Genomic DNA, 23435 nt, shown 5'->3' with positions numbered 1-23435 from the left:
AAAAGTAATCTTCCAATGGGGAAAGTGAAATGTAACCCAAAGGTACCAAAGAATAGATGCAGGTTTTGTTCAATCAAAAAAGAAAATGAGAGCACAGTGCTCCCATAACAGCATGCAATACTGATACTGTGAAGAGGAAAGTTGTTCTTTTTGTTTTATGCGCAAACAAAAGTAATCTTGTAGTTTGATAATATACTATTTAAAGCACATGATCTGTTTTGAAGAATTTTTGGAGTATTTTTCTGGACTTCTGGACGAGTTGCGGTCTGTAGCAAGTCTATTGCTGTCTATGGAGGATGAGGGAGCTCTCACATTTCACTTGAATTTTTTTTATTTGAGTTTATTTGAGTTTATTTGAGGGTTAGTAATTAAACAATTTTCTAGACAAAAAATATATATATTTCTTTTACTTACCACATTGGGAGATTTTTTTGTCCTGTTTTAAGGGGAAAACACTTAATTTTGACTTATCTCTTAATTTGTTGTTGATTGTCTAAAAATATTTCTTGATTTAAGAATATTTTAGACTAGAAACAAGACTAAAACTGTAAATAAGAAAAGCAGTGTATGATAAACGTATATTTACAATGAATATTTACATTTATCATTTAAAAATAGCCATCAGAATAAACCATACCAATATAAATAAATAGTTTAAAAAGATAGTTCACCCAAAATGAACAAATACTCACCATTTATTCTCCCTCAAGTGGTTCAAACCCACCTGATCTCACAAGGAAATGTAAGTATTTTACGTTTTGTCAGTTTGGTGGCTAATTCGTATAAGTTCAAACAGTTCGGTCGTATGTAAATGCACAATTTTAAAAAGGAGGTGTGGCACCTAACCCCGCCCCTAAATCCAACACTGAAATGATTCAACGATGATTCCTTGGATTTACAATTTTTTTCTAAGTTAAGTGGTTGTGAAAATTTTATTTTTGCTGGATTTAAACAACATTATTGAACATTTAAGATTATTAAATTATATTTGTTTGTCTAAATTCAACATATATAAATTATTTGCAACAATTTTGCAGACATCTTTTTTTTCAGTGAACATTCATTGGGGACTAAGCAATTCATACTAAATTGTACAAATGAGATCGTGTAAATTCATACGAATTAGCCACTAAATAAAAAAGTTACGAATTGCAGTGAGATTGTGTTGTTCAAACTCATTCATTTATTCATTTTTCTTCCGGCTTAGTCCCTTTATTAATCTGGGGTCGCCACAGTGGAATGAACCGCCAACTTATTCAGCATATGTTTTACACACCGAATGCCCTTCCAGCCGCAACCCATCACTGGGAAACATGCACACACACACTCATTCACTACAGTCAATTTTAGCTTACCCAATTCAGCTGTACCTATCTTTGGTCTGTGGGGGAAACAGGAGCACCCAGAGGAAACCCACGTGATTGTTTAAACTCTTTATGAGTTTTCTTTCTTCTGTTGAACACAAAAAAAGATGTTTTGAAAAATGTTAGAAACCAGTAATAATTGACTTCCATAGTAGGAAAATCAAATATGAAGTCAATGCTTACAAGTGTCCAACATTTTTCAAAATATCTTCTTTTGTGTTTGTTACAAGTGATGAGTAAACGATGACAGAATTTTCAGTTATAGATGAACTATCCCTTAAATAAATAACTTAAATAAATAAATAAATAAATAATGCCGCATAAGACACCATGACATGTAACATTAGGTATAAATAACATATACAAAGGTACTACAAAAATACCAAGGTAATTGTTGTCAGTGAACTAAACTATATCAAAAGTTGTCACATTTCTGATAATCTCTCTCCTCATTGCAGTGAACCCCAAAATAAAAAAAACAACAACAGCAGTAAATTCCCGTTAAATATCTGAAAGCTCAGCCCCATCAGGGTGTTCAGTGACTCATTGTAATGCTAGCATTCCTGAACGTTTAACACACATAAAGCTACCTCCCAGCAGCCACTATGGGTTCCCCCATCTTACCTGATCAAATGTCAGCAAACCTTCTGATAACTATGACATATTGGTTTAGCAAATATTTACCATATATGGACTGAGAGTGTGTGGATGTTGAGCAATCTTTCCATATAAGGACAAATCAAGACTGCAGTAATTAACATGAACAGATGACATTCGTTTAATAAACGTTGGCTGTTAGATGGAGAACCGAATGCACATATTAACTTTATTTGCTTATTTTTCAAGTCATTTGATGTAGTATAAAGTGAAATTAGGTGAAGGTCAGTAGGCATTCTCGCTAAAGTGTAAATCTCTCTCTTTATCTGTGTTTACATATCCAGGAATGGACAGTTTTACCCTTTTGCATAGAAAATACTATCAGTATCAGCTTAATGAATGTATAGGCTTAATTATATTCAGTATTGTCATGATCTATATATTTCACTTTATTTGACAAAAATAAAATAGGTAGCATTAGATAACTGATTAATTATCATGAAGCATTTGTTGTGTCTTTGTTAACTTTAATAGCATCAATTTTTGACTTTAATAAATGTAATAGCAAATATAATTTAATATAAATGTAATTGCAATGAACAAGTCAATGTTTGGTAACTAAAATAAACAAAGACACATATAAATATGTATGCTGTAGCTCACTGCTAGGTAATATTACAGCATGAACTGATGTTAACTAATAGGTCTTTGTTGTAAAGTGTTCTCAAAAGCTCACGATACTTTGTGTTAAATCAGTTAAACTGCTTTGATAAATTATGTTGTTGTTATGTTATTGTGTTACGTGTAGCTGCATAAAGATATTAATATTCGTATTTTGCATTAATATAATATTAATTTAACCTCAAACAAGTTAAACATTGTTTTTTTTTTTTCTTATTTTTGTAAGAGCACACATCATTTCTGTACCCCCAGCCAACAACACAGGTCTAAAAGTCATCAGAAAAAAAGGCTAAATTCACTCTAATGTTGTCATTTTCTAAAGTATTCACAAGTACTGGCATTGGTTTATTTTTTCCCCCAGAATTAAATCCCTTAAGCCATTTAATGAATGGGGTAACATGAACTAACAATCAACAAAACTGCTTCTTTATTAACTAAACTGAACAAATATGAATAAACACAGTGGCAAATTGGTAGTTAATATTAATTAAAGCGTTAACTGATGTCAACCAGTGGGTCTTTGTCGAAAAGTGTTACCAAAAGCTCACTCAGTACTAGTTGAAACAGTTAAACTGCTTTAATAATTCATTTTTATTTTCATATTGTATTATATTTATATGCATTGGCCATGATTTTTTATTTAACAATAATATTTTACATCAAACAAGTTAATACTTGTTGTTTCTTATCTTTAAGGAGCATACAGATCATTGCCATACCCCCAGACAACACTCAAATACAACAATCAACAATGCTGTTTAAAAAAAAAAAAAAACTAATTTTTAGTAACGTTGGCATACCCCAAAGAAATCCCCGTGATTACTGGCAGCGGTTTATTGCTTCCTTAAGAAAAAATTTGATTAAGCAATTTCATCAATAAGCCCAGTTTCATTTTCTTATTCTCTTTGGTACTTTGAGATTTTCAGCTTGAGCAACGGAGAGGAAGTCCTGAGATGAGAGAGTGTGTCAGCCTCGGCCCCTCCCATCTCTACTAGTATAAATGCACTTACCCCAGCTCTGGAGAGTCAGACTATTAGAAGAGTATCACTGCTGCACCAGCATTCCCAGCAAGTCAAGCGCCTTTGGATTACTTTCCACACAGACTTCTGAGGCCAACCCAAGAGTACGTCAACACAGGTATGCATTTCTAAATATGCCTTTTTGTTACTTGCTTGGGATCAATGCACAGGTTATCTGTAGTTACGTAAGAAATCTGAGACCCAGTTTTGCACATGTAAGCCAGGCAAGTGTAACTGTAGTCTTATTGAAGAGAATTTGTTGCCTGATGTAGTTGGAAGAATATACATCATTTAGTGCTTATTGGGGACCTGAAGCATAGCTGCAAGTTTACTTATTCATAGAAAGTGCAACCTCAGCTTGACATAGTAAATAAATGCATGATGAGAGTGTAAATAGCTTGGATTTTGGACTCTTGTGCAAGCCTGAGCAAAGCATGGTTGGCACAGAGTAGGGGAGTTGCATTCAGACTATTGGAGGTTGATGTCTAACAGACGATTCATTTATTTCCTTTAAGATTTCAATCAAGATGCAACTGATCCTGCAGTCAATCTTCTGCTGCTGCCTCCTGGCCGCCGTTGCACCCGGCGTGGACAGTGCGAAGCATGACCTGAAAAGAAGGTAAGCACTCAAGTCACGACTTGATTCAGTACCGATGTTCACTGTTGCTTGAAAAGTTTTCTAACGGACATGCTTTCCTCTCTTTGATACTCAGCGTCTGGCTTCAGAGATCAAAAAGGGATTTGAGTCTTCCTGCACTGAGGGCTTTAGAAAACAGGCAGTTTGTCAGACCAGACGACGTTAAAGACAACTTGAGGCCACATTCCAGGTAAGAAAAAATGCAACTCAAGTCACCGTTTTCTGTTAGAACATTAAACTTAAATGAATTGCTCAGAAATACCAGCCAGGCATTAACGTCTTCTCTTGTCTGCCTTTCCAGCACTGACATCAGCATTAGAGCAAAACGCTCCAAGAACTCCATCAACCAGTCCAGGAGATCAGGCTGCTCGCTTGGCACCTGCACGGTGCATGTGCTGGCACACCGTCTCCATGACCTCAACAACAAACTCAAGATTGGGAATGCACCCGTTGACAAGATCAATCCCTACGGGTATGGCCGCCGGCGAAGGTCCGTTCCAGAGAAAGTTTTGAGACTGCGGAAGGATGGCAGTGGGATGAGGATGGTGTGGAGCAGCTCAAACTCTCAATCGTGGCTGCACAAGCTGGAAGCGCTGCTCAGACGGACGTGAGCGTACGGGGTGGGAGCACTTGGGGACGCGGCGACAGAGGCTCGCCTGGCGACAGAGACTCCTGCCAAGAGTTCTCCAGCGCATTCTTGTCCAAGCACAGCGACTGGAAGAGCAATCCAGTCTCCTGAAGGCTGCCCTCGATGGGGAACTCCACAAAGAGAAGCAAAGAAACAATAGCAGCAGGGAGGCAAATGGAGCAACTGAACAAGTGTGCCTTGGATATAAGCAAGATATCATTGCACTGAAGTGGACTGGCCTCAGGGAAAAGCAGAACTTCCTCTCTTGGGACTGCCGTCCTGGTAATCAAGCCGGTGGGATTAGTTGTGCTAGACCAGTGTCACTGTGTCCTGAAAGACTTTGGACATAACAGGGAAAGAATCAAGATTCCAGAATGGAATACACACTCAGAGAACGACTTTGAAGATGCCAATGAGGGTGTTTCTAATTTGGAGTCGCACGTTTGGACACTGTAAGCAGGATGATCGTCTGATTGAATTGGTTATTAGAACTGGTTATATGTCCACAAGGATTGCACTCGAACTTACTTGAACATTGTTGTCGTTGTTTTTTGTAAAGAGATATGTGCAATCTATTACTTCTATCTATTAATATTATTGCGAGTATATGTATATTTGAAAAGAAAATTGTGAAGAATATCACTATTTAATTGTTTTATATAATTTTGTACTACTTCCAGAGAGCTATTTTTGTACAGGGATCAAAAATATTAGGGGCATTGAAGGTAGCATTATATATATATTATTCATGTCAAAAAGCTGTGGTATAGGATAACTTTTTTATGCATATATATATATGTGTGTGTGTGTGTGTGTGTGTGTGTGTGTGTGTGTGTGTGTGTGTGTGTAAAATGGGATCTATTTTATTTGTGTGTTTCTGTGAAATGTGAATGTTGTCATTCAATAAACTTTTGCATACAATTAAAGCTGACGTCTTCGGGAGCTTGTCTGTTTGTTCCAAAGGAAGTGAAGGTAGTAAAAGGAAAGTCTTTCCATTGTTTCTCGTCCGGATTGCCAAGTGGACAGACAGATGATCAACACCTGGTCTGGGTTATTACATGTTAAAGGGCCTGGAGGGCAAACAGGGTGCCAAGTGCTTTCTGTTTCAATACCTTCTCTAGATGTAGTAGGTAGTAGATGGAGAAATCTGTTTCTGAAGGAAGAGTGGGCTAGGGTTGTGTTTAATGGCTGCTCTACATGGGGTGGGTTTCTGGATGTAGAGCAGAGGTGAGAGGCGCTCCATACCACATTCCACTTCAACACATCATTTTCATTCCAATCTTAATGAGAAGGAACTTCTGAAATGCACTCTTTTACTGTTGCACCCCTGTAACCCTAATTTAAAAGCACCATATGATGCTAATCACAAATGAGCACGTACACAGAAGAACACTGATAATCTCAATTTAACAAGTGTCCACTGAATACAGGTTGAAACCAAAGACGGTTCTGCTACTGAATTTTATTTATAAACTGCCTTCATCAAAAATTTAGATGTTTTTAAATCTATAAAAGCTTAGGTATTTAGTGTTACTTGATTAGTATGAAATGCTAACATGTTTGTGATGTCAGAAAGCTAAAAATAGCCTATTTTTTTTCCGTGTTCTACTGGACATACTGCCACTGTTTACCTCCCCAGGTGAACAATTATAGCTTGCAAGTTTTTTTTTTTCTTAGCTGCCAATTGAAAATAGGCACTCCCTTAAAATGTTGTGGTTGCTGAAATATTTGAAGCCCCAAGTGAAACATTTGGACTTTTTCTTCAAAATGAGTGTTTGAATAAACTTTTAAGGTGTTTTCAAGAGGGTCAGATGCTGTAATAAATCATATTTCCGACCTTGTGGCTGAAAACGTTCGCAGGCACGCGGTCTTCATCTTGTCTTCTTATTTTAATGCTCTAGCTCCACCTTGTGGTGATTATTACTTAAGTTGGCGGGCTTTTGCTAAGATTTTGCAAATGTGTTCTGGGACTGACGCCATCTCCCTCATTCATCGACACCTCATAAATCTTCACCACTTCTGTCAGCGAATTTGGACCAGCAATGAACACAACTCTTTTAAACTTTGGAGTCTGGATATTTAGATTTTTTTTTAACCAATTTAATGACCGAATATATCATCAACGTTGTGTGAAATATGTTTTGGTGGACAATACTGGAACGTGTGATAAGTATCACTTTTTATTGTGACATTTGAATAGTGTCAACATTTTACTGACAAATGTCCAGAATTTGTCCCATTCATGAGCTAATTTGTCTTATTTTGACTGCTATGCCAAGCTTTAAGACCAATCTGAATCCGCTTCGGTGTGACTTTAGCTAATGAGTTTTGTCCAATGCTAACAAATACATTTTTCATGAGTCCAACATCCAGCTGTGCGAGAAAATACAAGATCTGATGTAAGAGAAGTCATCTTTTGCTACTGTATTGTTTTTGAATAGAGAAAACAAATCTTGAACCTTACTCTTAAAAAACAAAAACCGAAAAGCACCAAAAGCGGCCCATAGTAAAATGGAGTTGAATAATACTATTTTGGCTATTGTTGTTACATGAATTTTCAAATTTACTTTTTTTCTATTTTTTTATTTTAATTTTTTTTACAAGAGAGGCTAGAAAAGTGTAAAGCTCTACATTATTATTATTATTTTATTTTTGTAATTGAAATGGCCAAATTCTGACTGGGAAAAGTTGAATGCGCTGGACAGTTAGTTATTTGCCTAATACCCATCAGATTATGCTACCAACACTATATTTGAATAGTTCTGATGTGTAGATTAGGTAGGTTAGTGCGATATTACAGCTTCATATCACACATTAAAATTTACACTTGTAGCAAAATCTGAGGGGTAGCATATTCATGCGTGTAGCCAGGGGGGTTCGAGTGGTTCGAACGGCCTAAAGGTCCAAAATTTGTCCGTTTATATATTTTATGTAATTTAATATTATATAATATATTTAATATATAATTAAAATATTTATAGTCAATATATATTCCCGTCATGTCTGTGTTTTTGAGGCTGGGAGGTTCGGAGGACCCACCCCTAACTGACAAAGGTCCAGAATTTGTCCCAAATATGAGCTCATTTGTCCTATTTTGACTGCTGTGCCTTCATAAATAATAAAAATAATTCATCGAAAAAGGCTTTAAGACCAAACGGAATCTTCTGTCAGAGAAGTCTTCTTTCACTACTGTATTGTTTTTGAACAGAGAAAACATTTTACAGGTAACTTTATTCTAAATCTTGGACCTTATTTCTGAAATAAAAACGAGCAATAAAAAGGTGTGAAGCACCAGAAGCACACAAAAATATATTGGCTATTGTTAATATCCAGGAATTTTTAAATGTACTATTTTTTTAATTCTGAAGAATTCATTATTATTGTTTTATTATTATTATTATTATTATTATTATTATTATTATTATGAAATGGCCAAGTTGTGACTAAGGAAAGTTGAATGTGCTGGCCTTTTTGAATATGGTTTGTTTTTGTCTATTACAGTTTTTCTCAGTCGCTTTGGTGCATTTCTCACAACACTATTTACATTTGCACAACAGGTCATGCATTTCTCAAAACAATTAGTCATTTGTGCACATCCTAGTAGCAGTTTCTCATTCCTTTCAAGAAATTGCAAATGCTTTTGGACATGCATCAATTGCTTTCATACAACTCTCTGCTGTTTATAACATTATCATCTGCTTATGTCATGTCAGTCAAAATGAACTAAAGTTGTAAATGCTGAATAGTCATTCAATATAAAACTAATAGTCCTCCTTACATTACTTGAGTCATTACATACAAAAATGTTGAACTTGATGTCAAAATCGGTCAAGCAAACTTCATAAAAAACAATTTAATCTTTATTTTCTTGAAAATGTCTTTAAAATTGAACAATTTGATGAATGATTTACAGACCTGTGTATGTTATAGGCTCAGTTACAATATGTTCTGCAATATTGTTTACAGTTGTGCACAGCTCTACCCAAAGGGAGTTTATGTTTGTTGTAAATAAGGGTGTGTTTATTCTTTTGCACAATGCTGTGAATAAATTAGGATTGTAAAGAGCATGTGCAGTAAAAATGTGAAACATACATATTCAGTGTCTTGTACTCAGATGCCTCACTAAATATAGTGATGTCTAACTTTACTGTAGTTTTTAAATGGCTGTGCAAATAGTACAAAGTGCTGTCTAGAGCATTTTCAGCAAGTGTCACCAAAATCTGACTTTTTTTGCATTGAAAAAATGTACAGAATAAAGTGTCATAATGAAAACATGACTAAGCCATTTGACTATCTTGTTCATAAACAATGGTGTCAGGACCTTTCATTTTGATGATACTGACACTTTGATTGATATGAATACTTGCTTTTGAGGAATGAACTATCCATTTTGAGCATGTGACACGGTTTTGCAGGTTATCAGCTAGGTTTTGCAGTTTGCACTCATTGTTTTGCAGTTTGCATTAACTGTTGTGCAAATGTAAATATTTTGAGAAATTCACCAAAGCGTCTGAGAAAAACTGTAAATGACAGTAGGCTACAAATTTTTTTTTACTTTAAAACTTTAACAGATTGCTATTTTTTTCCTAATGATATATGATGTAACAAATATGTCTTGTTTTATTTTTTTATTGCAATTCTTTAGGAAATATTTTTAGTACATCAAAAAGTGTGGTTATGATGACATCTGACTAGCTAATCCAGCAAAAAAAAAAAAAAAAATACTAAAATGCAGTATTTAAATCTCATAGTTAAATAGAAACTAAGGTGTATATCTGCAAAAAGGTCCACTTTTGAGAAAAAAAGAACCACCCCTTTCACCAGGCTGGCTACGGGCCTATGCGTCATCAAAATGTGCTACCTACTTTTTGAATGGGAGGTAGGACAATCTTACAAGGTAGGACAAATCTTTTATACAAGGGAGGATGGACGTCTTTCAAATTTGGTTGATTTATATTATTATTTCCAAGTCACAAAGCTAAAATCCTCTCAGACTACTTTCTTAAATTCAATTAAATTCAATTCATGTTTATTTATATAGTGCTTTTCACAATGTAGATTGTGTCAAAGCAGCTTAACATATTTCTAGTAAAGTTCAGATTTCAGAGTTGAAGTTCAGTTTAGTTTAGTTCAGTGTGGTTTCATTTTTACTGCTGAAAGTTCAAACACTGTGGAGCAAATCCACCGAAGCGCAGCTCCACAAGTCCTGATCCAAGCAAGCCAGTGGTGACAGTGGTGAGGAAAAAAACTTCACCAATTAACAAAGTGAAGGGAAAAAAAACTCGAGAGAAACTAGGCTCTGTTGGGCACGACCATTATTCTTCTGGCCAAATTTCCTGTGTGTAGCTGCAGTCTAGGTGAAGAAGAGAAGCTGGACGTCCATCGTGGAGAAGCTGCAGGGCTGAGTAGGGCACTGGCGGAAGTTCAGGCTGGCCCACAGGATCAATACGAGAACTCGTTGTCATGGTGGTTTTTCAGGAATCAGTCTCATGCACTCCATTCATCCATGATGACCACAGCATCAGCTTAGGATACGGCCTGGTCCAGGATTATGAAACCTTGGGATCATCACTTTACAGGTCTTGGATGGCAACATGATCGCTTGAACATGACAATGGGTTCACAATAATCAAATGGCTTCAATAGTATCAGTTGCTTTCATATGATTGACTTTATATATATATATATATATATATATATATATATATATATATATATATATATATATATATATATATATATATATATATATATTTTTTTTTTTTTTTTTGATTACCCTTTCTGTGCTGAACTTTGTGTGGTTTATTCATAAACTAATTTCGAGAGGATCACGTGCTTATAATCAACACGGCTGGCTCCTTGTTAGCTCCGTAATCAGCCCTATTAGATGATTACGGAAGCATTATAAATAACCTGAGTTTTCCACTCCAGTCATCTTCGTCTTGAAGCTCCCCCCCTTCCACCCCTACATCCTCCCACTTTTTCTGATCGGGCGACACGGTGGCCCAGTGGCTAGCACTGTTGCCTCACAGCAAGAACACCGCTAGTCCAACCCATCGGGCTGGTTGGTGTTTCTGTGTGGAGTTTGCATGTTCTCCCCGTGTTCGCGTGGGTTTTCCCCGGGTTCCCCGGTTTCCTCCCACCGTCCAAAAACATAAACCATAGCAATCGACTAAAACAAATTATCACCCAATACAACCTGAGTTACACTTCTCACGGTGACAAGCAGGGGAGTTCTCGAGACCTACCTGACCTCGAATTCCCCTCTCGCCCTTCTAACGGGAGGGAGCCCCGGGCTCGAGGATATTACGAGCTCAGGGCTCTCTCCCGGGACAGCATGCCAAATACGCTTTATTGATTATCAGCTAAGTGTGAACTCTTGAAAGAAAAAAAAATCTGTAGAGATTATAGAATCTGAAAAAAAATGCTACTTATTTTGCTCTACAATGCTCTACTTTTTTTTAAGGTTTACAGTACAAATCCATTAATGTTTGGGAAACAAATCTACAGTAGCTCTCTCACATAATACATTCACTCAAAGACCAAAAAACAACACTTTTTTATTGTATTGTACATAATCATTAAATCAACACAATCTAAAATATAAATATTGTTCCATATTATTACTGAAACGAAAATAAAAACTGCATCAACATATATTTAGACATTTAAATAAATAAATGAATGAATGAATGAATGAATTAATGAATGAATGAATGAATGAATGAATGAATGAATGAATGAATGAATGAATGAATGAATGAATTAATTAATTAATTAATTAATTAATTAATAAGACTGATTGAAGGGGTCAAAAATATGTGGGCACGAATTACGAAAATAATTACATCTATACATTTTTAACACTATTGTTATTCGAGGACACTTGTACACATCCCCACAAGGGGGCAATAATGAATTATGACAAAGGAAGAAAGGATGTCAGCACGATAACACATAATACATCTCTTTAAACCAATATCTACTTACTTAAAAAGCTAAACATCTCTTAAAGAAAAAAAAATCTTAATGTAAATGTAATTTGACACTTACTGTAGATGTGAGGTGGAAGACTGGTTGATGTTCTGATAGTCTCTTTCTCACTGTGAAGTCAATTTGACGTGCCATATCTCAGGCATCACTGGGGGGCAGAACTGAGCATGTTGTTTTCCCCTGTCATTTCTTTCCAGGGAGAACTTCATGGGTTTATAATTGCAGTGCAGCAGCAGAGGACACATATTTCTGTAAGATATGCAGCCGGGTAAGTGCTTCAATAAGATTACTAAGATTTATCCAGATACTAATCAATGTACATTTGTCTTGATCTTCAGTAATTGTAACAATGTTTATTAATATCATACATTTGACTGTTTTGTTATCATTTATTATTGTTATTTTTGCAACAATCTATTAATGGTGAAAAAGAGACAAAACTGCATTAAATCTGTTTTAAAAATACTAATGTAGGAAATACTCATCGATCATTTCTGCTATGCTCCAGGCCTGAGCACACAGGAAATGATGCGAAGACTCCAGACACCCATTGCGAAGCAGCTCTCCAGTCCATGTTTGGGAAAGGGTGAGATTTTATCATATCCCTATCTTCATATTCTCCTTCAAGAATTGTTTTTAATGGGATTCTTTTGTCATTGCAACCCTTTTTTATCAAATAATTGTTCAGTGCAGAAATTGTGTCTGATTCTTACCAAATGAGAGAAACAATGAATGTTATCAGAGTCCTAAAAAGAAACATTGCTTAATCCAAAACACTACTTAATTCATTCTAAGGAGATAGTGATGTAGCAATATGATTTAATTGTACAAGTACAAGTTAGATGTTGGTATGACACAGTGAAATGGCAATGAAGTAGAATAGTTTCATTAGTAAAAGAGAAAAGCTAGCAGTTTTAGATTAAGATTAGTACAAACACTGGTCCTCTGATTCCTATCTGCACCCCAGCTACAAATTGTTCTCCAACTATATTAACAAAGTTTTTATCTCATACTCATTTCCTTCGGAAATATTTGATTTGCACTGAAGATTGAATCTCGCACTGCTCTCACGGTAGTCTTTACATACGTCAGCAAGCACTAAGAGGTATTACTGTATATATTATACAGTGCATGTTTAAATCAAGAATTGTGGCCACATTTCAACCATTTTACATGAACTTTTTTTAAACTGCAATGACATAAAACAAATGTATATTTTAAAGTATAGTAAACTGAATACATTGTTAATGTAAAATAATGCAGAATGCTTAAATGTGATAGGGAACATTTGATTTGGTTATTTTTTTCACTTACAGAATTGACATTTCCACAACTTTGTGCTTTAGCTCAAGATGCTAACCTCAAAACTTATTTTTATGCATTTTATCATATTATTGTTTTAAAAAAGTGAAGAGGAAATTCACAGTAATAGAGTTAACCTAATCACAGTAAAATTTATTTATTCATAGCATCACACAGTTGCTGCAGATTTGTCGGCTGCACATCCACGATGTGAATCTCTCATTCCATCACATCCCAAAGGTGCTCTATTGGATTGAGTTCTGGTGACTGTAGAGGCCATTTGAGTACTCATTTGGTACTAATGGGCCCAAAGGGTGCCAAGAAAATAACCCCCACACCATTACACCACCACCACCAGCCTGAACCGTTGATACAAGGCAGAATGGATCCATGCTTTTAGTTGTTGATGCCAAATTCTGACCCTACCATCCGAATGTCGCAGCAGAATATGAGAGTCATCAGACAAGGCAATGTTTCTCCAATCTTCTATTGTCCAATTTTGGTGAGCCTGTGTGAATTGTAGCATCAGTTTCCTGTTCTTAGCTGACAGGAGTGGCACCCGGTGTGGTCTTCTGCTGCTGTAGCCAATCTGCGTCAAGCTTCAGAGATGCTCTTCTGCATATCTCGGTTGTAATGAGTGGTTATTTGAGTTACTGTTGCCTTCCTATCAGCTCGAACCAGTCTAGCCATTCTCCTCTGACTTCTGGCATCTACAAGGCATTTGCGCCTACAGAACTGCCACTCACTGGATATTTTCCTTTTTTTCTGACCATTCTCTGTAAACCCTAGAGATGGTTGTGCATGAAAACCCCAGTAAATCAGCAGTTTCTGAAATACTCAGACCAGCCCGTCTGGCATCAGCAACCATGCCACATTCAAAGTCACTTAAATTACCTTTCTTCCCCATTCTGATGCTCAGTTTTAACTGCAGCAGATCGTCTTGACCATGACTACATGCCTAAATTCAATGAGTTGCTGCCATGTGATTGACTGATTAGAAACTTGCGTTAACGAGCAGTTGGACAGGTGTACCTATTAAAGTGGCCGGTGAGTGTACAAATACCAAGGCTATCTCACAGCAATTCGTAACCTTTTAGTACTGTACGTTTTTCTTGTCCCTGAGTACGGTTAGGTTTAGAGGTGGGGTTTGGTGCTATGTATAATTACTGATTTTATATAATACAAACTAAAATATCTTAAATAAGGATAAGTCGTGTCCTTACAAAGGGTGTTCTTTTGTTAAACTCTTTTAGCTTGATGCTCAAATGCTAATATACAACCCGATATAATTTGTGCAGTCGGTGCTTCATCAAACAGACCCACAGGTGCAAGAAAACAGAGTGGTAGCCATTCATTATTTACACAAGCATTTACAGCCTCAGTGTACTGTAGCAAGGCCCTTGAACAGACTTGCACAGCTTATGTTACAGATCGCAGCTGAGCAGCTGAGGTTTAGCTCATATACTCATCAACTCTGAAGCTGAAGCCATTAAGACCTGCCCGTACTGCATTAATCTCTCATAAAGCTTTGCACCGCACAGACCCTCAAATCCGAGTGTCACATGATCCAGAAGTCCCTATGATCGATACGAGGGAGAGATGGAGAGATATTCAAGCTGCACCTTAATTCCGTACAGACAAATCCACTTCCAGTTCCTCCCCCCCAGCTCCCGCCCCAGCAGCTTGAAATAATACCCAACACATCACTAGGATTGTAGCGCGTCCACGTGACCTGTCTCCAAGTTTCAGGTCAGGCTGCCACGCGCACTTGGTCTGACAGCATTGGTTGGGTGGGTTTTTGCAGTTGGAGCATTACCGAACGATTACCGAAACATAAAGGACAACAGGTAAACCCTTTGCTTTTACAGTCTATATTAGGCCATGTGTGTGTGTGTATATGCAGAAGTGGATCATGCTGTGTTTGAGAAGACAATGAGCTGTATGGCTTGTTTGCTCAATGGTTTCAAATGGATGTGATACAAATAGATGTTAGGCATGCTCCCATGCTTTGGGACAACACGAACAGCTCCCTTTCTGTCAACACTCAGATGTAAGCTCTGAGGTAAGCGGGGGGTGTCAGATTCAGGGGGTGATTACCTCAGGACTTTTAGTGACATGATGCTCCATGTAGGACTGTTTATCTGGGGCTGAAATGATATGTGCCTAAAAGCAAGGTCAGTGCTGGGATTAGAGGGGCTGTTCTAGTGGGGGGATGCTCTTTTGGTTACAGATTCCATTGACGTTGTGTTTCGGAGATCAGCTCGGGGATTTATGGGGTGGAAGAGTGATGTAGTAAAGCTTAAAGAGTTGAGAAATGTATGTATCTATGTATGTGATGGGGATGGATTGAGCAAGGTTCAGTATGCACGCGGTTCTCAGTAGGATCCAGGGTCACTTTTTTTGTTGACAGGCGGTGGTGACATATTCAAAGGATTAGTAGCTCTGTGGACGTGAGGCTTTCGACCTCTTTAAATAGAGAGAGAGAGTGAGGGAGAGACCACCCCAAGAAAACAAAACAGAGGTCAGACAACAGCAGTTTGGCAGAGTGTGACTGGACATGGCCCGTGTCGAACGCATGCACACACAAACATATAGCTGATAACACATCTGAAGTGTGGCCGCCAAGAACAGCCGAAGTTAAGATGGCATTGACTGGGGCTGAAGGTAAGAATGGCAGCAGTCACACAGCTGTGCATGTCAGGCCACCACGGACAGTAGAGTAGCAGTGTGTGCTTATTTCACAACTATTTTTAAAGGTGCTGTAGGTACATTGACAGGGTAAAATGACTACACTGTTGGTCTTGGGATGTTTGAGATCAGTGACCACTCCGCAGCCTCGACACTTTGATTTGTATGTTATAGATATTATCTTAAGCTGATTATCTTGTGTGATAAAAGATGGGAGGCTCATTTCTGAATCAGTAAACCGAGATGTAAAATGCTCCACTTTCATGACACACAGCTTCTGTCTTGTTCTTAGATGCCTGTGGTAGCTATGTGGTAACTCTACATGGCTTTTCACACTTGAACTTGTTAACCCTGGATTATTCTAAACACACGACAAACAGAATCATGTTTTAAAATGCTAACACTTTATTTTGATGGTCTGTTTGAGTATTAGTAGACTGCTTAATATCTGTTGATACTGCTCCTTCAACAGACATTTAACTCAGTGGTCCCCAACCCCCGGGCCGCAGACCGGTACCGGTCCGTGGATCAATCAGTACCGGGCCACAAGAATTAATTATCTTTAAGTTATTAGCTGCAATTAAAGCCAAACTGAGGCATATTGGACATGTTTCAAACATTAGCGGGGATTTTGTGTGAGACTGAGCCTGCGCCCTCACTCAGCAAGCTGGTGCCCGATCATCAGTCTTCGCTGTTAAAGGAGTTTGAGTGCTACTTCCCAACCTCAAAGGACCCACGAACGGCTAGGGAATGGATACGTGACCCATTTGTCAACAAACCAGCTGAATCCAGCATGTCCGTGCAAGTAGACCAATTGCTGGAGATCGTAAATGACGGCGGCCTTAAAACAGTGTTCGAGACAACAACTCTGCCGGTGTTCTGGATTAAAGTAATGGCAGAATACCCAGAGATCGCTAACACAGCGCTGAAAACCCTGTTGCCATGTCGAGATGTACATGATATGTGTGTTCTGGCGCTCATGGGCTGTTTCACGGGCACACGCAAAGCTTGAAGGTAAACAAACAACGGCTTATCATAAGCATCTTATCGATAATTATTTACACAGTTGCCATTAAGATGAACATATAAACGTTATCTGCCTAATTTCTATCACCCCCCCCCCACCCCCCACTAAGTTGGCATGTAACTTAAATTCAACAGACGAACCATCAATATAAAGTGACCTTAAACATTTATTAATGTTCATACTTTAACCAGGGTTAACTGTAAATGCTGGATTAGTTGGTAAGCTGATGTTTAAAACTGCATGTTCTTAAACTCCCAGGTTAACTTTCTTATTTGTATGTTTGCCGTGTCAGTGATGTTGATTGGATGAACACAGCATGCAATCATGTTTACATATTGGTGCTAATATTTTGCATCTTCATAGAGCTAATTGTTTGAGGATAAGAAGTCTTTCTTGAATGGATTATTCATGGACTGTAAATGTAATTCAATCCAATCTGGGCTGTTCTTGTGCCCGTCTAAAACAAGAGACTAGAAGACACTGAAATATCATCCATAATATCCATCTATAACAATCTAACATTACACCGTTTCACACTGGACATATTTGGGTCCACAATGTGGAATTGACACCACAAAAGTGTGGCTAACACTGCTCTCAAACAACGTTTCATAACCCAAGGCAAAAATATGTGTCAATCATTCTTTTACACTGGGTAAAAATCTGTTTAAAACAATGATAATGTTGGGTTAACCAATTAGTGTACCCAAAAATGAAAATTCTGTTATTAATTACTGAAGCTCATATAATATCAAACCTTTGAGACCTTTGTTCATCTTCAAAATGCAAATTAAGAAATTTTAGATGAAATCTGAGAGCTCTCTCATCCATAATAGACAGCAACAGTTTTATTCATTCATTCATTTATTCATTATTCATATTCATATTCGACTTAGTCCCTTTATTCAACCTGGGTCGCCACAGCAGAATGAACTGCCAACTTATCCAGCTTTTGTTTTACGCAGTGGATGCCCTTCCAGCTGCAACCCAGCACTGGGAAACACACACACTTGCATTTACACACATACACTACGGCCAATTTAGCTTATTCAATACACTTATATCGCTTGTCTTTGGACTTGCAGAGCACCCGGAGGAAACCTACCAGCAACCGTCTTGCTGTGAGGCAACAGTGCTACCCACTGAGCCACCGTGTCACCACTCAAAGTTTAAAAAAAAAAAAAACATCCTCAAAACAGGTTATATGCCTTCACTGGTTCCACAAGAATTTTATCAAGCTTTGTGACACATAAAAAAAAAAAAAAAACAACTTGACTCAACAATTTCTTTTCTTCTGTATAGTATAGAATGCGTGTTCATGAGAGTAACAATCAAGCAATAACCATAAAATACAATAGTAGGAAAAACAAATACAGTGGAAGTTAATGGTTACAGGTTTCCAGCTTTCTTTACGGATATTTCTTTTGTGTTTGGTTTGTAACAAGTAAAGAATGAGTAATTCATTCATTTGGGGCGAGGCAGTGGCACAGTAGGTAGTGTTGTCGCCTCACAGCAAGAAGTTTGCTGGTTCGAACCTCGGCTCAGTTGGCGTTTCCATGTGGAGTTTGCATGTTCTCCCTGCCTTTGCGTGGGTTTCCTCTGGGTGCTCCGGTTTCCCCCACAATCCAAAGACGTGCGGTACAGGTGAATTGGGTAGGCTTGAGTGTGTGTGTGAATGTGTGTGTGGATGTTTCCCAGAGATGGGTTGCAGCTGGAAGGGCATCCGCTGCGTAAAAACTTGCTGGATAAGTTGGCGGTTCATTCTGCTGTGGCGACCCCAGATTAATAAAGGGACTAAGCCGATTCATTCATTTTCTTTTTGGCTTAGTCCTTTTATTAATCCGGGGGTCGCCACAGCGGAATGAACCGCCAACTTATCCAACACATTTTTACGCAGAGAATGCCCTTTCAGCCGAAACCCATCTCTGAGAAAAAGAATGAGTAATTCATATCAGAATATCATTTTTGGGTGAACTACCCCAGTGTAAAAAGCCGTTATGTGTATGGGAGTTGCTTTGAACAATGGAAACCTTGATAAGGGATCTGGTTCCTGCCCAGGATAGCATCTGATGTGTCCACCGAAGGCCATGTTCCCAAATCTTCAGGGAGAAGTCACACCCAGAGCTCAGACACTTGATCTGTCCTGGCACAGACATAACTGTTTTACAGGCCAGTGTGTCTGCAGCTGTGCACTGGCCTAGTGACTGACTTTACAGGCCTGAATTAAAGGCCTGGGAATGCACATGGCATCCCGGGACTATTTACAGCAAGCGTGTTGATATGAGCATTGAAACACACATCAAAGTAACCTTGTTGTTTCGACCACTGACAGCAACTGAGGGACTAGTTCAACACTTTTGCAGACTAAACATTTGTCTGGTTTTGACATGACATATACATGGGACATGCTTTCAGAATTGGTGGACATAAATCGAGAGATTCACTCATTATCTTTAATCGAACACCATAACCTTGCTTCTCCCACCTTTTCTTCACTTCTGGTCACATGGAATGCCTTTAGGGCAGGGCTATCAGTCCTTTATTGCGGGCAGGGCTTTACATTAACTTTTTTTAATCACCAGCCACTGTGGCTAGTAGTTTTCCAATGTTACTAGCCACGCTGCATTTTCACTAGCCACAATTTTGTTGTTGGGAAAATATATTTTATATGCATGAATTTGACGTTGTCATGCTAAAATTACTTGATTTAAATTGTGTGTTATGTCCACATGCGTCCCCATTCATTTCACTTTTTGCGAGTCGAGTATGAGTTTGCTCAATGAGCATGAGCAAAGGAGTCATGGTTTCATAGTGTCATATTGCAATTAGTTTTTATTTCACATGACATTTTACAGCTCAGAATTAACGATTTACCAAATTTATCTCTATAACCACACTAAACAATAATTATTAATTAGCCACAAATTTTTTATGTGTCAAAACAAGCAAAATATAGCTGTATACTATACTTTTTATTTAACAAAACTTTTCGTAAAAAAGAAAGAAAAGCAATTGACTTTTAAAAAATAATTATTGTCATGTATCAAAAATATGCACAGTAATCTGTCGTGGCTAAAGATCTCTCGGATCACCAGTTAACTGCACATAAATGGAGAGTTAATCTCCCATTAAAGCAATGTTTAAAAAAATAAAAGAAAAGAAAAGAAAAGATAATTAAACCAGTTTAACAAAAATTAAAGCAAATAAAACCGTAAGCAACTGAAAGCAGGTGAAACATACCGTGTGTGATAATAAAAGGAAGATCACATGTTCACGGTTAACTTTTTAGGCAATTTAATAATCAGTTCAAAGTGAAAGCAACAGGTGCTGCTTACAAAAAGACACATTTTGAGCTCTTAAAAGCATCAGGACTGTGGATGCATGTTCATCACTTTTTGTGTAGTTTAATTGAAAGAGAACCGATGACAGTTGCGTTTCCAGAACCTGTTCCAGACACGGTTGCTTCACGATTCGGGAGCGCGCACGCGTTAAGCAGTCGCGTGCACGCCTTAAAGGCTGATTTATACTTCTGCGTCAAACACCGGGGTATGCTACGGCGCTGACGCATAGCCCTTCGCCGTGGCCATCGACGTCAATGACGTGCACCTCTCAAAAAATGTAACTACACGTCGCAACGACGCGTAGCGTAAGCTCTGTGATTGGTCGGCTTGGTAGCGCTGACGAGTCTGGGCGGGACCGAGAGCCGCGCGAATGGCGCGAGCGATTGTTTACAAGTGTGGAGTCCCATGAAGGAGCTCCGGATGGAAAGTTTTGTTTTGTGTTTACCTCATAGTTAAAGTTGTTGCACGTCCGCCGGTTCCTGCCTCAAAACGAGCGAGTTTGAGCCACTTGTACATCCCGGAAGTGTTCAGGAAAAGCAAAAAACCAGAGAAGAAACTCGACACAGAGGAACATTAACACCTCACTGCCCACTAGCGTTTCGGAAGTGTTAATGCAGACCGACAGAGACAGTGCGCAGAAGTATAAATGCACAGCCACGCGCGTTGCCTGCGCCGTGGGTTACGCCGGTCACTTGACGCAGAAGTATAAATCAGGCTTTAAGCAGTCAAGCGCATCACTGTTACAGCGCATCACTGCGCATCATCAGCTGTTAGCGCAAGTGATCATCATTCTCTCATTCGGTATTCACTTGCTTTCTTCTGCTCGCGTGATCACAATTATTTTACTTCTCGATTCTAAGATCACATTTGCACACATATTGGGTCATCGTTATATATTTGAACCCTGCTTTTAGGAAAACTACAATTGAAAAATTATTTTCAACCAGCCAAAGTGGCTAGTGGGATTGTCTGTCTAACCCGGCAAAGATGAAATCTACCCGCATTTATCGGGTTGGCGGGTGTTAATGTAAAACCCTGAGTGCGGGACTAATAGTGTGTGAATTGCTTCTGTGCTGTCTTTGTCAATCTTCTTTAATTTAGTTAATTTTGCTCATTTTCCAATGATTCAATCCGTTCACAAATAATGAAATAATGCAATACCTTACATTTTATTAAAATTTTTGGACCGTTTCAATAAAATGTATGTCATGATATGAGGAAAAAGGACAATTTTACCATCTGTTTCATGCTGAATTTAAATGTGCTTCTATTCAGATATGCCACGGCAGTTCCCGAAGATTGCTTTGACTGATGTGGATGAGGAGGTTCGCCTGCTGGCGGAGAAGGTTTATGCCTCGGCACTGAAAGAAGAAGACACAAAAGATGCCCTGTCCATGTACACTGTACCCGAGGACTGTCCCATTGGCCTTCAGGAAGCCAAACAGAGGGAGCTACTCAGAGAACTGGCTGAGCAACAGTCAGAAGAAAGTGCCAAACGGTCAGCACCATTCGGCAACATCGGTCCTGAAGGGCCACTGTCCTGCAGAGTTTAGATCCAACCCCAATCAGATATACCTGCCTATAGCTTTCTAGTGTCCTTAAAGACACTAAGTAGCTCGTTCAGGTGTGTTTGATAAGTGTTGGAGCAAAACTTTGCAGAACACCAGCCCTCCAGGACCGAAGTCACTCATCCATGATTTAGATCATAGGTCTCAAACTCAACTCCTGGAGGGCCGCAGCTCTGCACAGATTTGCACCAGCCTTAATCAAAAACTGCTGATCACACTAATCAAGGTGTTCAAGATTACTAGAGATTATTAAGCAAGTGTGAGTTGGAGGTGGTTGAAGCTAAACTTTGAAGCTGTGGCTCTCCAGGAATTGAGTTTGAGACCATTAATTTAAATCTGTGAAGTAGCATGCTAACAGAAGGTTTTACATGCTTAAAACACTAGGGCTGCGTCCAACTGCATACTTCCATACTATATAGTACGCTAACATCAGTATGCGAGCCGAGTAGTATGTCTGAATTCATAGAATTCGAAAATCAGTAGGCGAGAAGTACCCGGATGACTTACTACTTCCGGCGAGATTCTGAAGTGCGCATCCCATGCACGCTGCGCTATCCCATAATGCACCGTGAGAGAATTCATGAATGGAAGTGAGGCGACGCAACTGATGCAGGTAGGTCACGTGACCATGACAAAATGGCGGATGTAGTACGTCCGAATTCCATTCATACTTTTCACATTCGTATATAGAACAAACTTTTCTAACGGCCGAGTAGTACGTTTAAATTCAAATGCAGCACCTACTGAGTAGTAGGCGGTTTCAGACGCAGCCCAGGTCTTACCTGTCTATGTAGGACAATCCGATCGTTTAAACAAGGTAGCTCCTTTTTGATGCTGACCCAAAGTGTCATTTATTACCAGCTTAACCAATCAACACCATATCCACCAACTGGTCAGCTATGTAGACCAGCAGTTCTCAATCCTGTTCCTCACAACCCCATATTCTCAACATTTTGCATGTCTCTCTTGCTTAACACGCCTGATTTAGATAACCAGCTCCTTAGAAAAGAGCCCCATGAAGTTTTCTGATTGGCATGTTTCCTAAATAGTGTTTACTCCTCTCTGGCCCCTGAACATGGGAAATTGGCTGAACTTGAAGTTTACTTCTTTCGAACTGGAATCATGCCAGAATATTATTTTTGTATGTCTACTTTGCAGTGCACTTATGGTCTAATGCAGTGGTTCTCAAACTGTGGCTCGTGTACCACTAGTGGTACGCAGGCTTCCTTCTAGTGGTACGCTGAGAAATGAAATATGTCAGGTACATGCTACACACATTTTAAAATTTATCAAAAATGATGTTTATAATATCTCATATTTGACATAAAGCCTATATTTCTGTGGTAATCTGCCACGTTTTTTAACTCTGCAGATTTGTAGCTGCTTTACTGGGCCTACTACGCTACTGTATTTCAATACTGCTCATTTTGGTGGTACTTGGAGGGACAAATTTTTTCTGAGGTGGTACTTGATAAAAAGTTTGAGAACCACTGGTCTAATGCACTGGTTATCAACCACGTTCGTGGAGCTCCCCCGAAAATGCACATTTTGCAAGTCTCCTTTGTCTCACACAGCAATTTCAGGTCCTGG

The 23435-nt window shown here is 38.5% G+C and overlaps 2 protein-coding genes across 15 annotated transcripts in view; both read left to right on the top strand.

The window, feature by feature from the left end:
* The first annotated feature begins 3660 nt into the window (after positions 1 to 3660).
* Positions 3661 to 5857, top strand: adma (adrenomedullin a). Its single transcript, NM_001326709.1, has 4 exons — positions 3661 to 3779; positions 4177 to 4280; positions 4375 to 4488; positions 4600 to 5857. The coding sequence occupies exons 2-4, from the start codon at positions 4189 to 4191 to the stop codon at positions 4907 to 4909; spliced, it is 516 nt and encodes a 171-aa protein (NP_001313638.1). The 5' UTR covers positions 3661 to 3779; positions 4177 to 4188; the 3' UTR covers positions 4910 to 5857.
* Positions 5858 to 12082: 6225 nt separating this feature from the next.
* ampd3a (adenosine monophosphate deaminase 3a) overlaps positions 12083 to 23435 on the top strand; it is a 32853-nt gene continuing 21500 nt past the window's right edge. For 5 of the 14 annotated variants that reach the window (XR_012382822.1, XM_073907528.1, XM_073907524.1 and 2 more), the window contains exons 1-2: positions 14988 to 15068; positions 21553 to 21775. Coding sequence is in view for 8 of the 14 variants with exons in the window: in XM_073907524.1 (XP_073763625.1) it covers positions 21555 to 21775 (221 nt within the window). In the remaining 6 variants the exon portion in view is untranslated. Of the gene's footprint in view, positions 12188 to 12427; positions 12506 to 14987; positions 15069 to 15299; positions 15396 to 15760; positions 15886 to 16821; positions 16924 to 21552; positions 21776 to 23435 lie in introns of those variants that run through there. The other 9 variants (XR_012382821.1, XM_073907523.1, XM_073907526.1 and 6 more) reach the window with 4 other exon arrangements.

Source organism: Danio rerio, chromosome 7 (assembly GCF_049306965.1).
Source record: "Danio rerio strain Tuebingen ecotype United States chromosome 7, GRCz12tu, whole genome shotgun sequence".
Lineage (NCBI taxonomy): Eukaryota > Metazoa > Chordata > Actinopteri > Cypriniformes > Danionidae > Danio > Danio rerio.
This window is presented reverse-complemented; position numbering and strand designations above follow the sequence as displayed.

Bases quoted from the DNA above. Each gene is read 5' to 3' on its own strand.
- adma (NM_001326709.1), top strand. From the start codon at position 4,189: ATGCAACTGATCCTGCAGTCAATCTTCTGCTGCTGCCTCCTGGCCGCC. The intron at 4,281-4,374 runs GTAAGCACTCAA...TTTGATACTCAG, and splicing joins AAGCATGACCTGAAAAGAAG to CGTCTGGCTTCAGAGATCAA. The intron at 4,489-4,599 runs GTAAGAAAAAAT...CTGCCTTTCCAG, and splicing joins AACTTGAGGCCACATTCCAG to CACTGACATCAGCATTAGAG.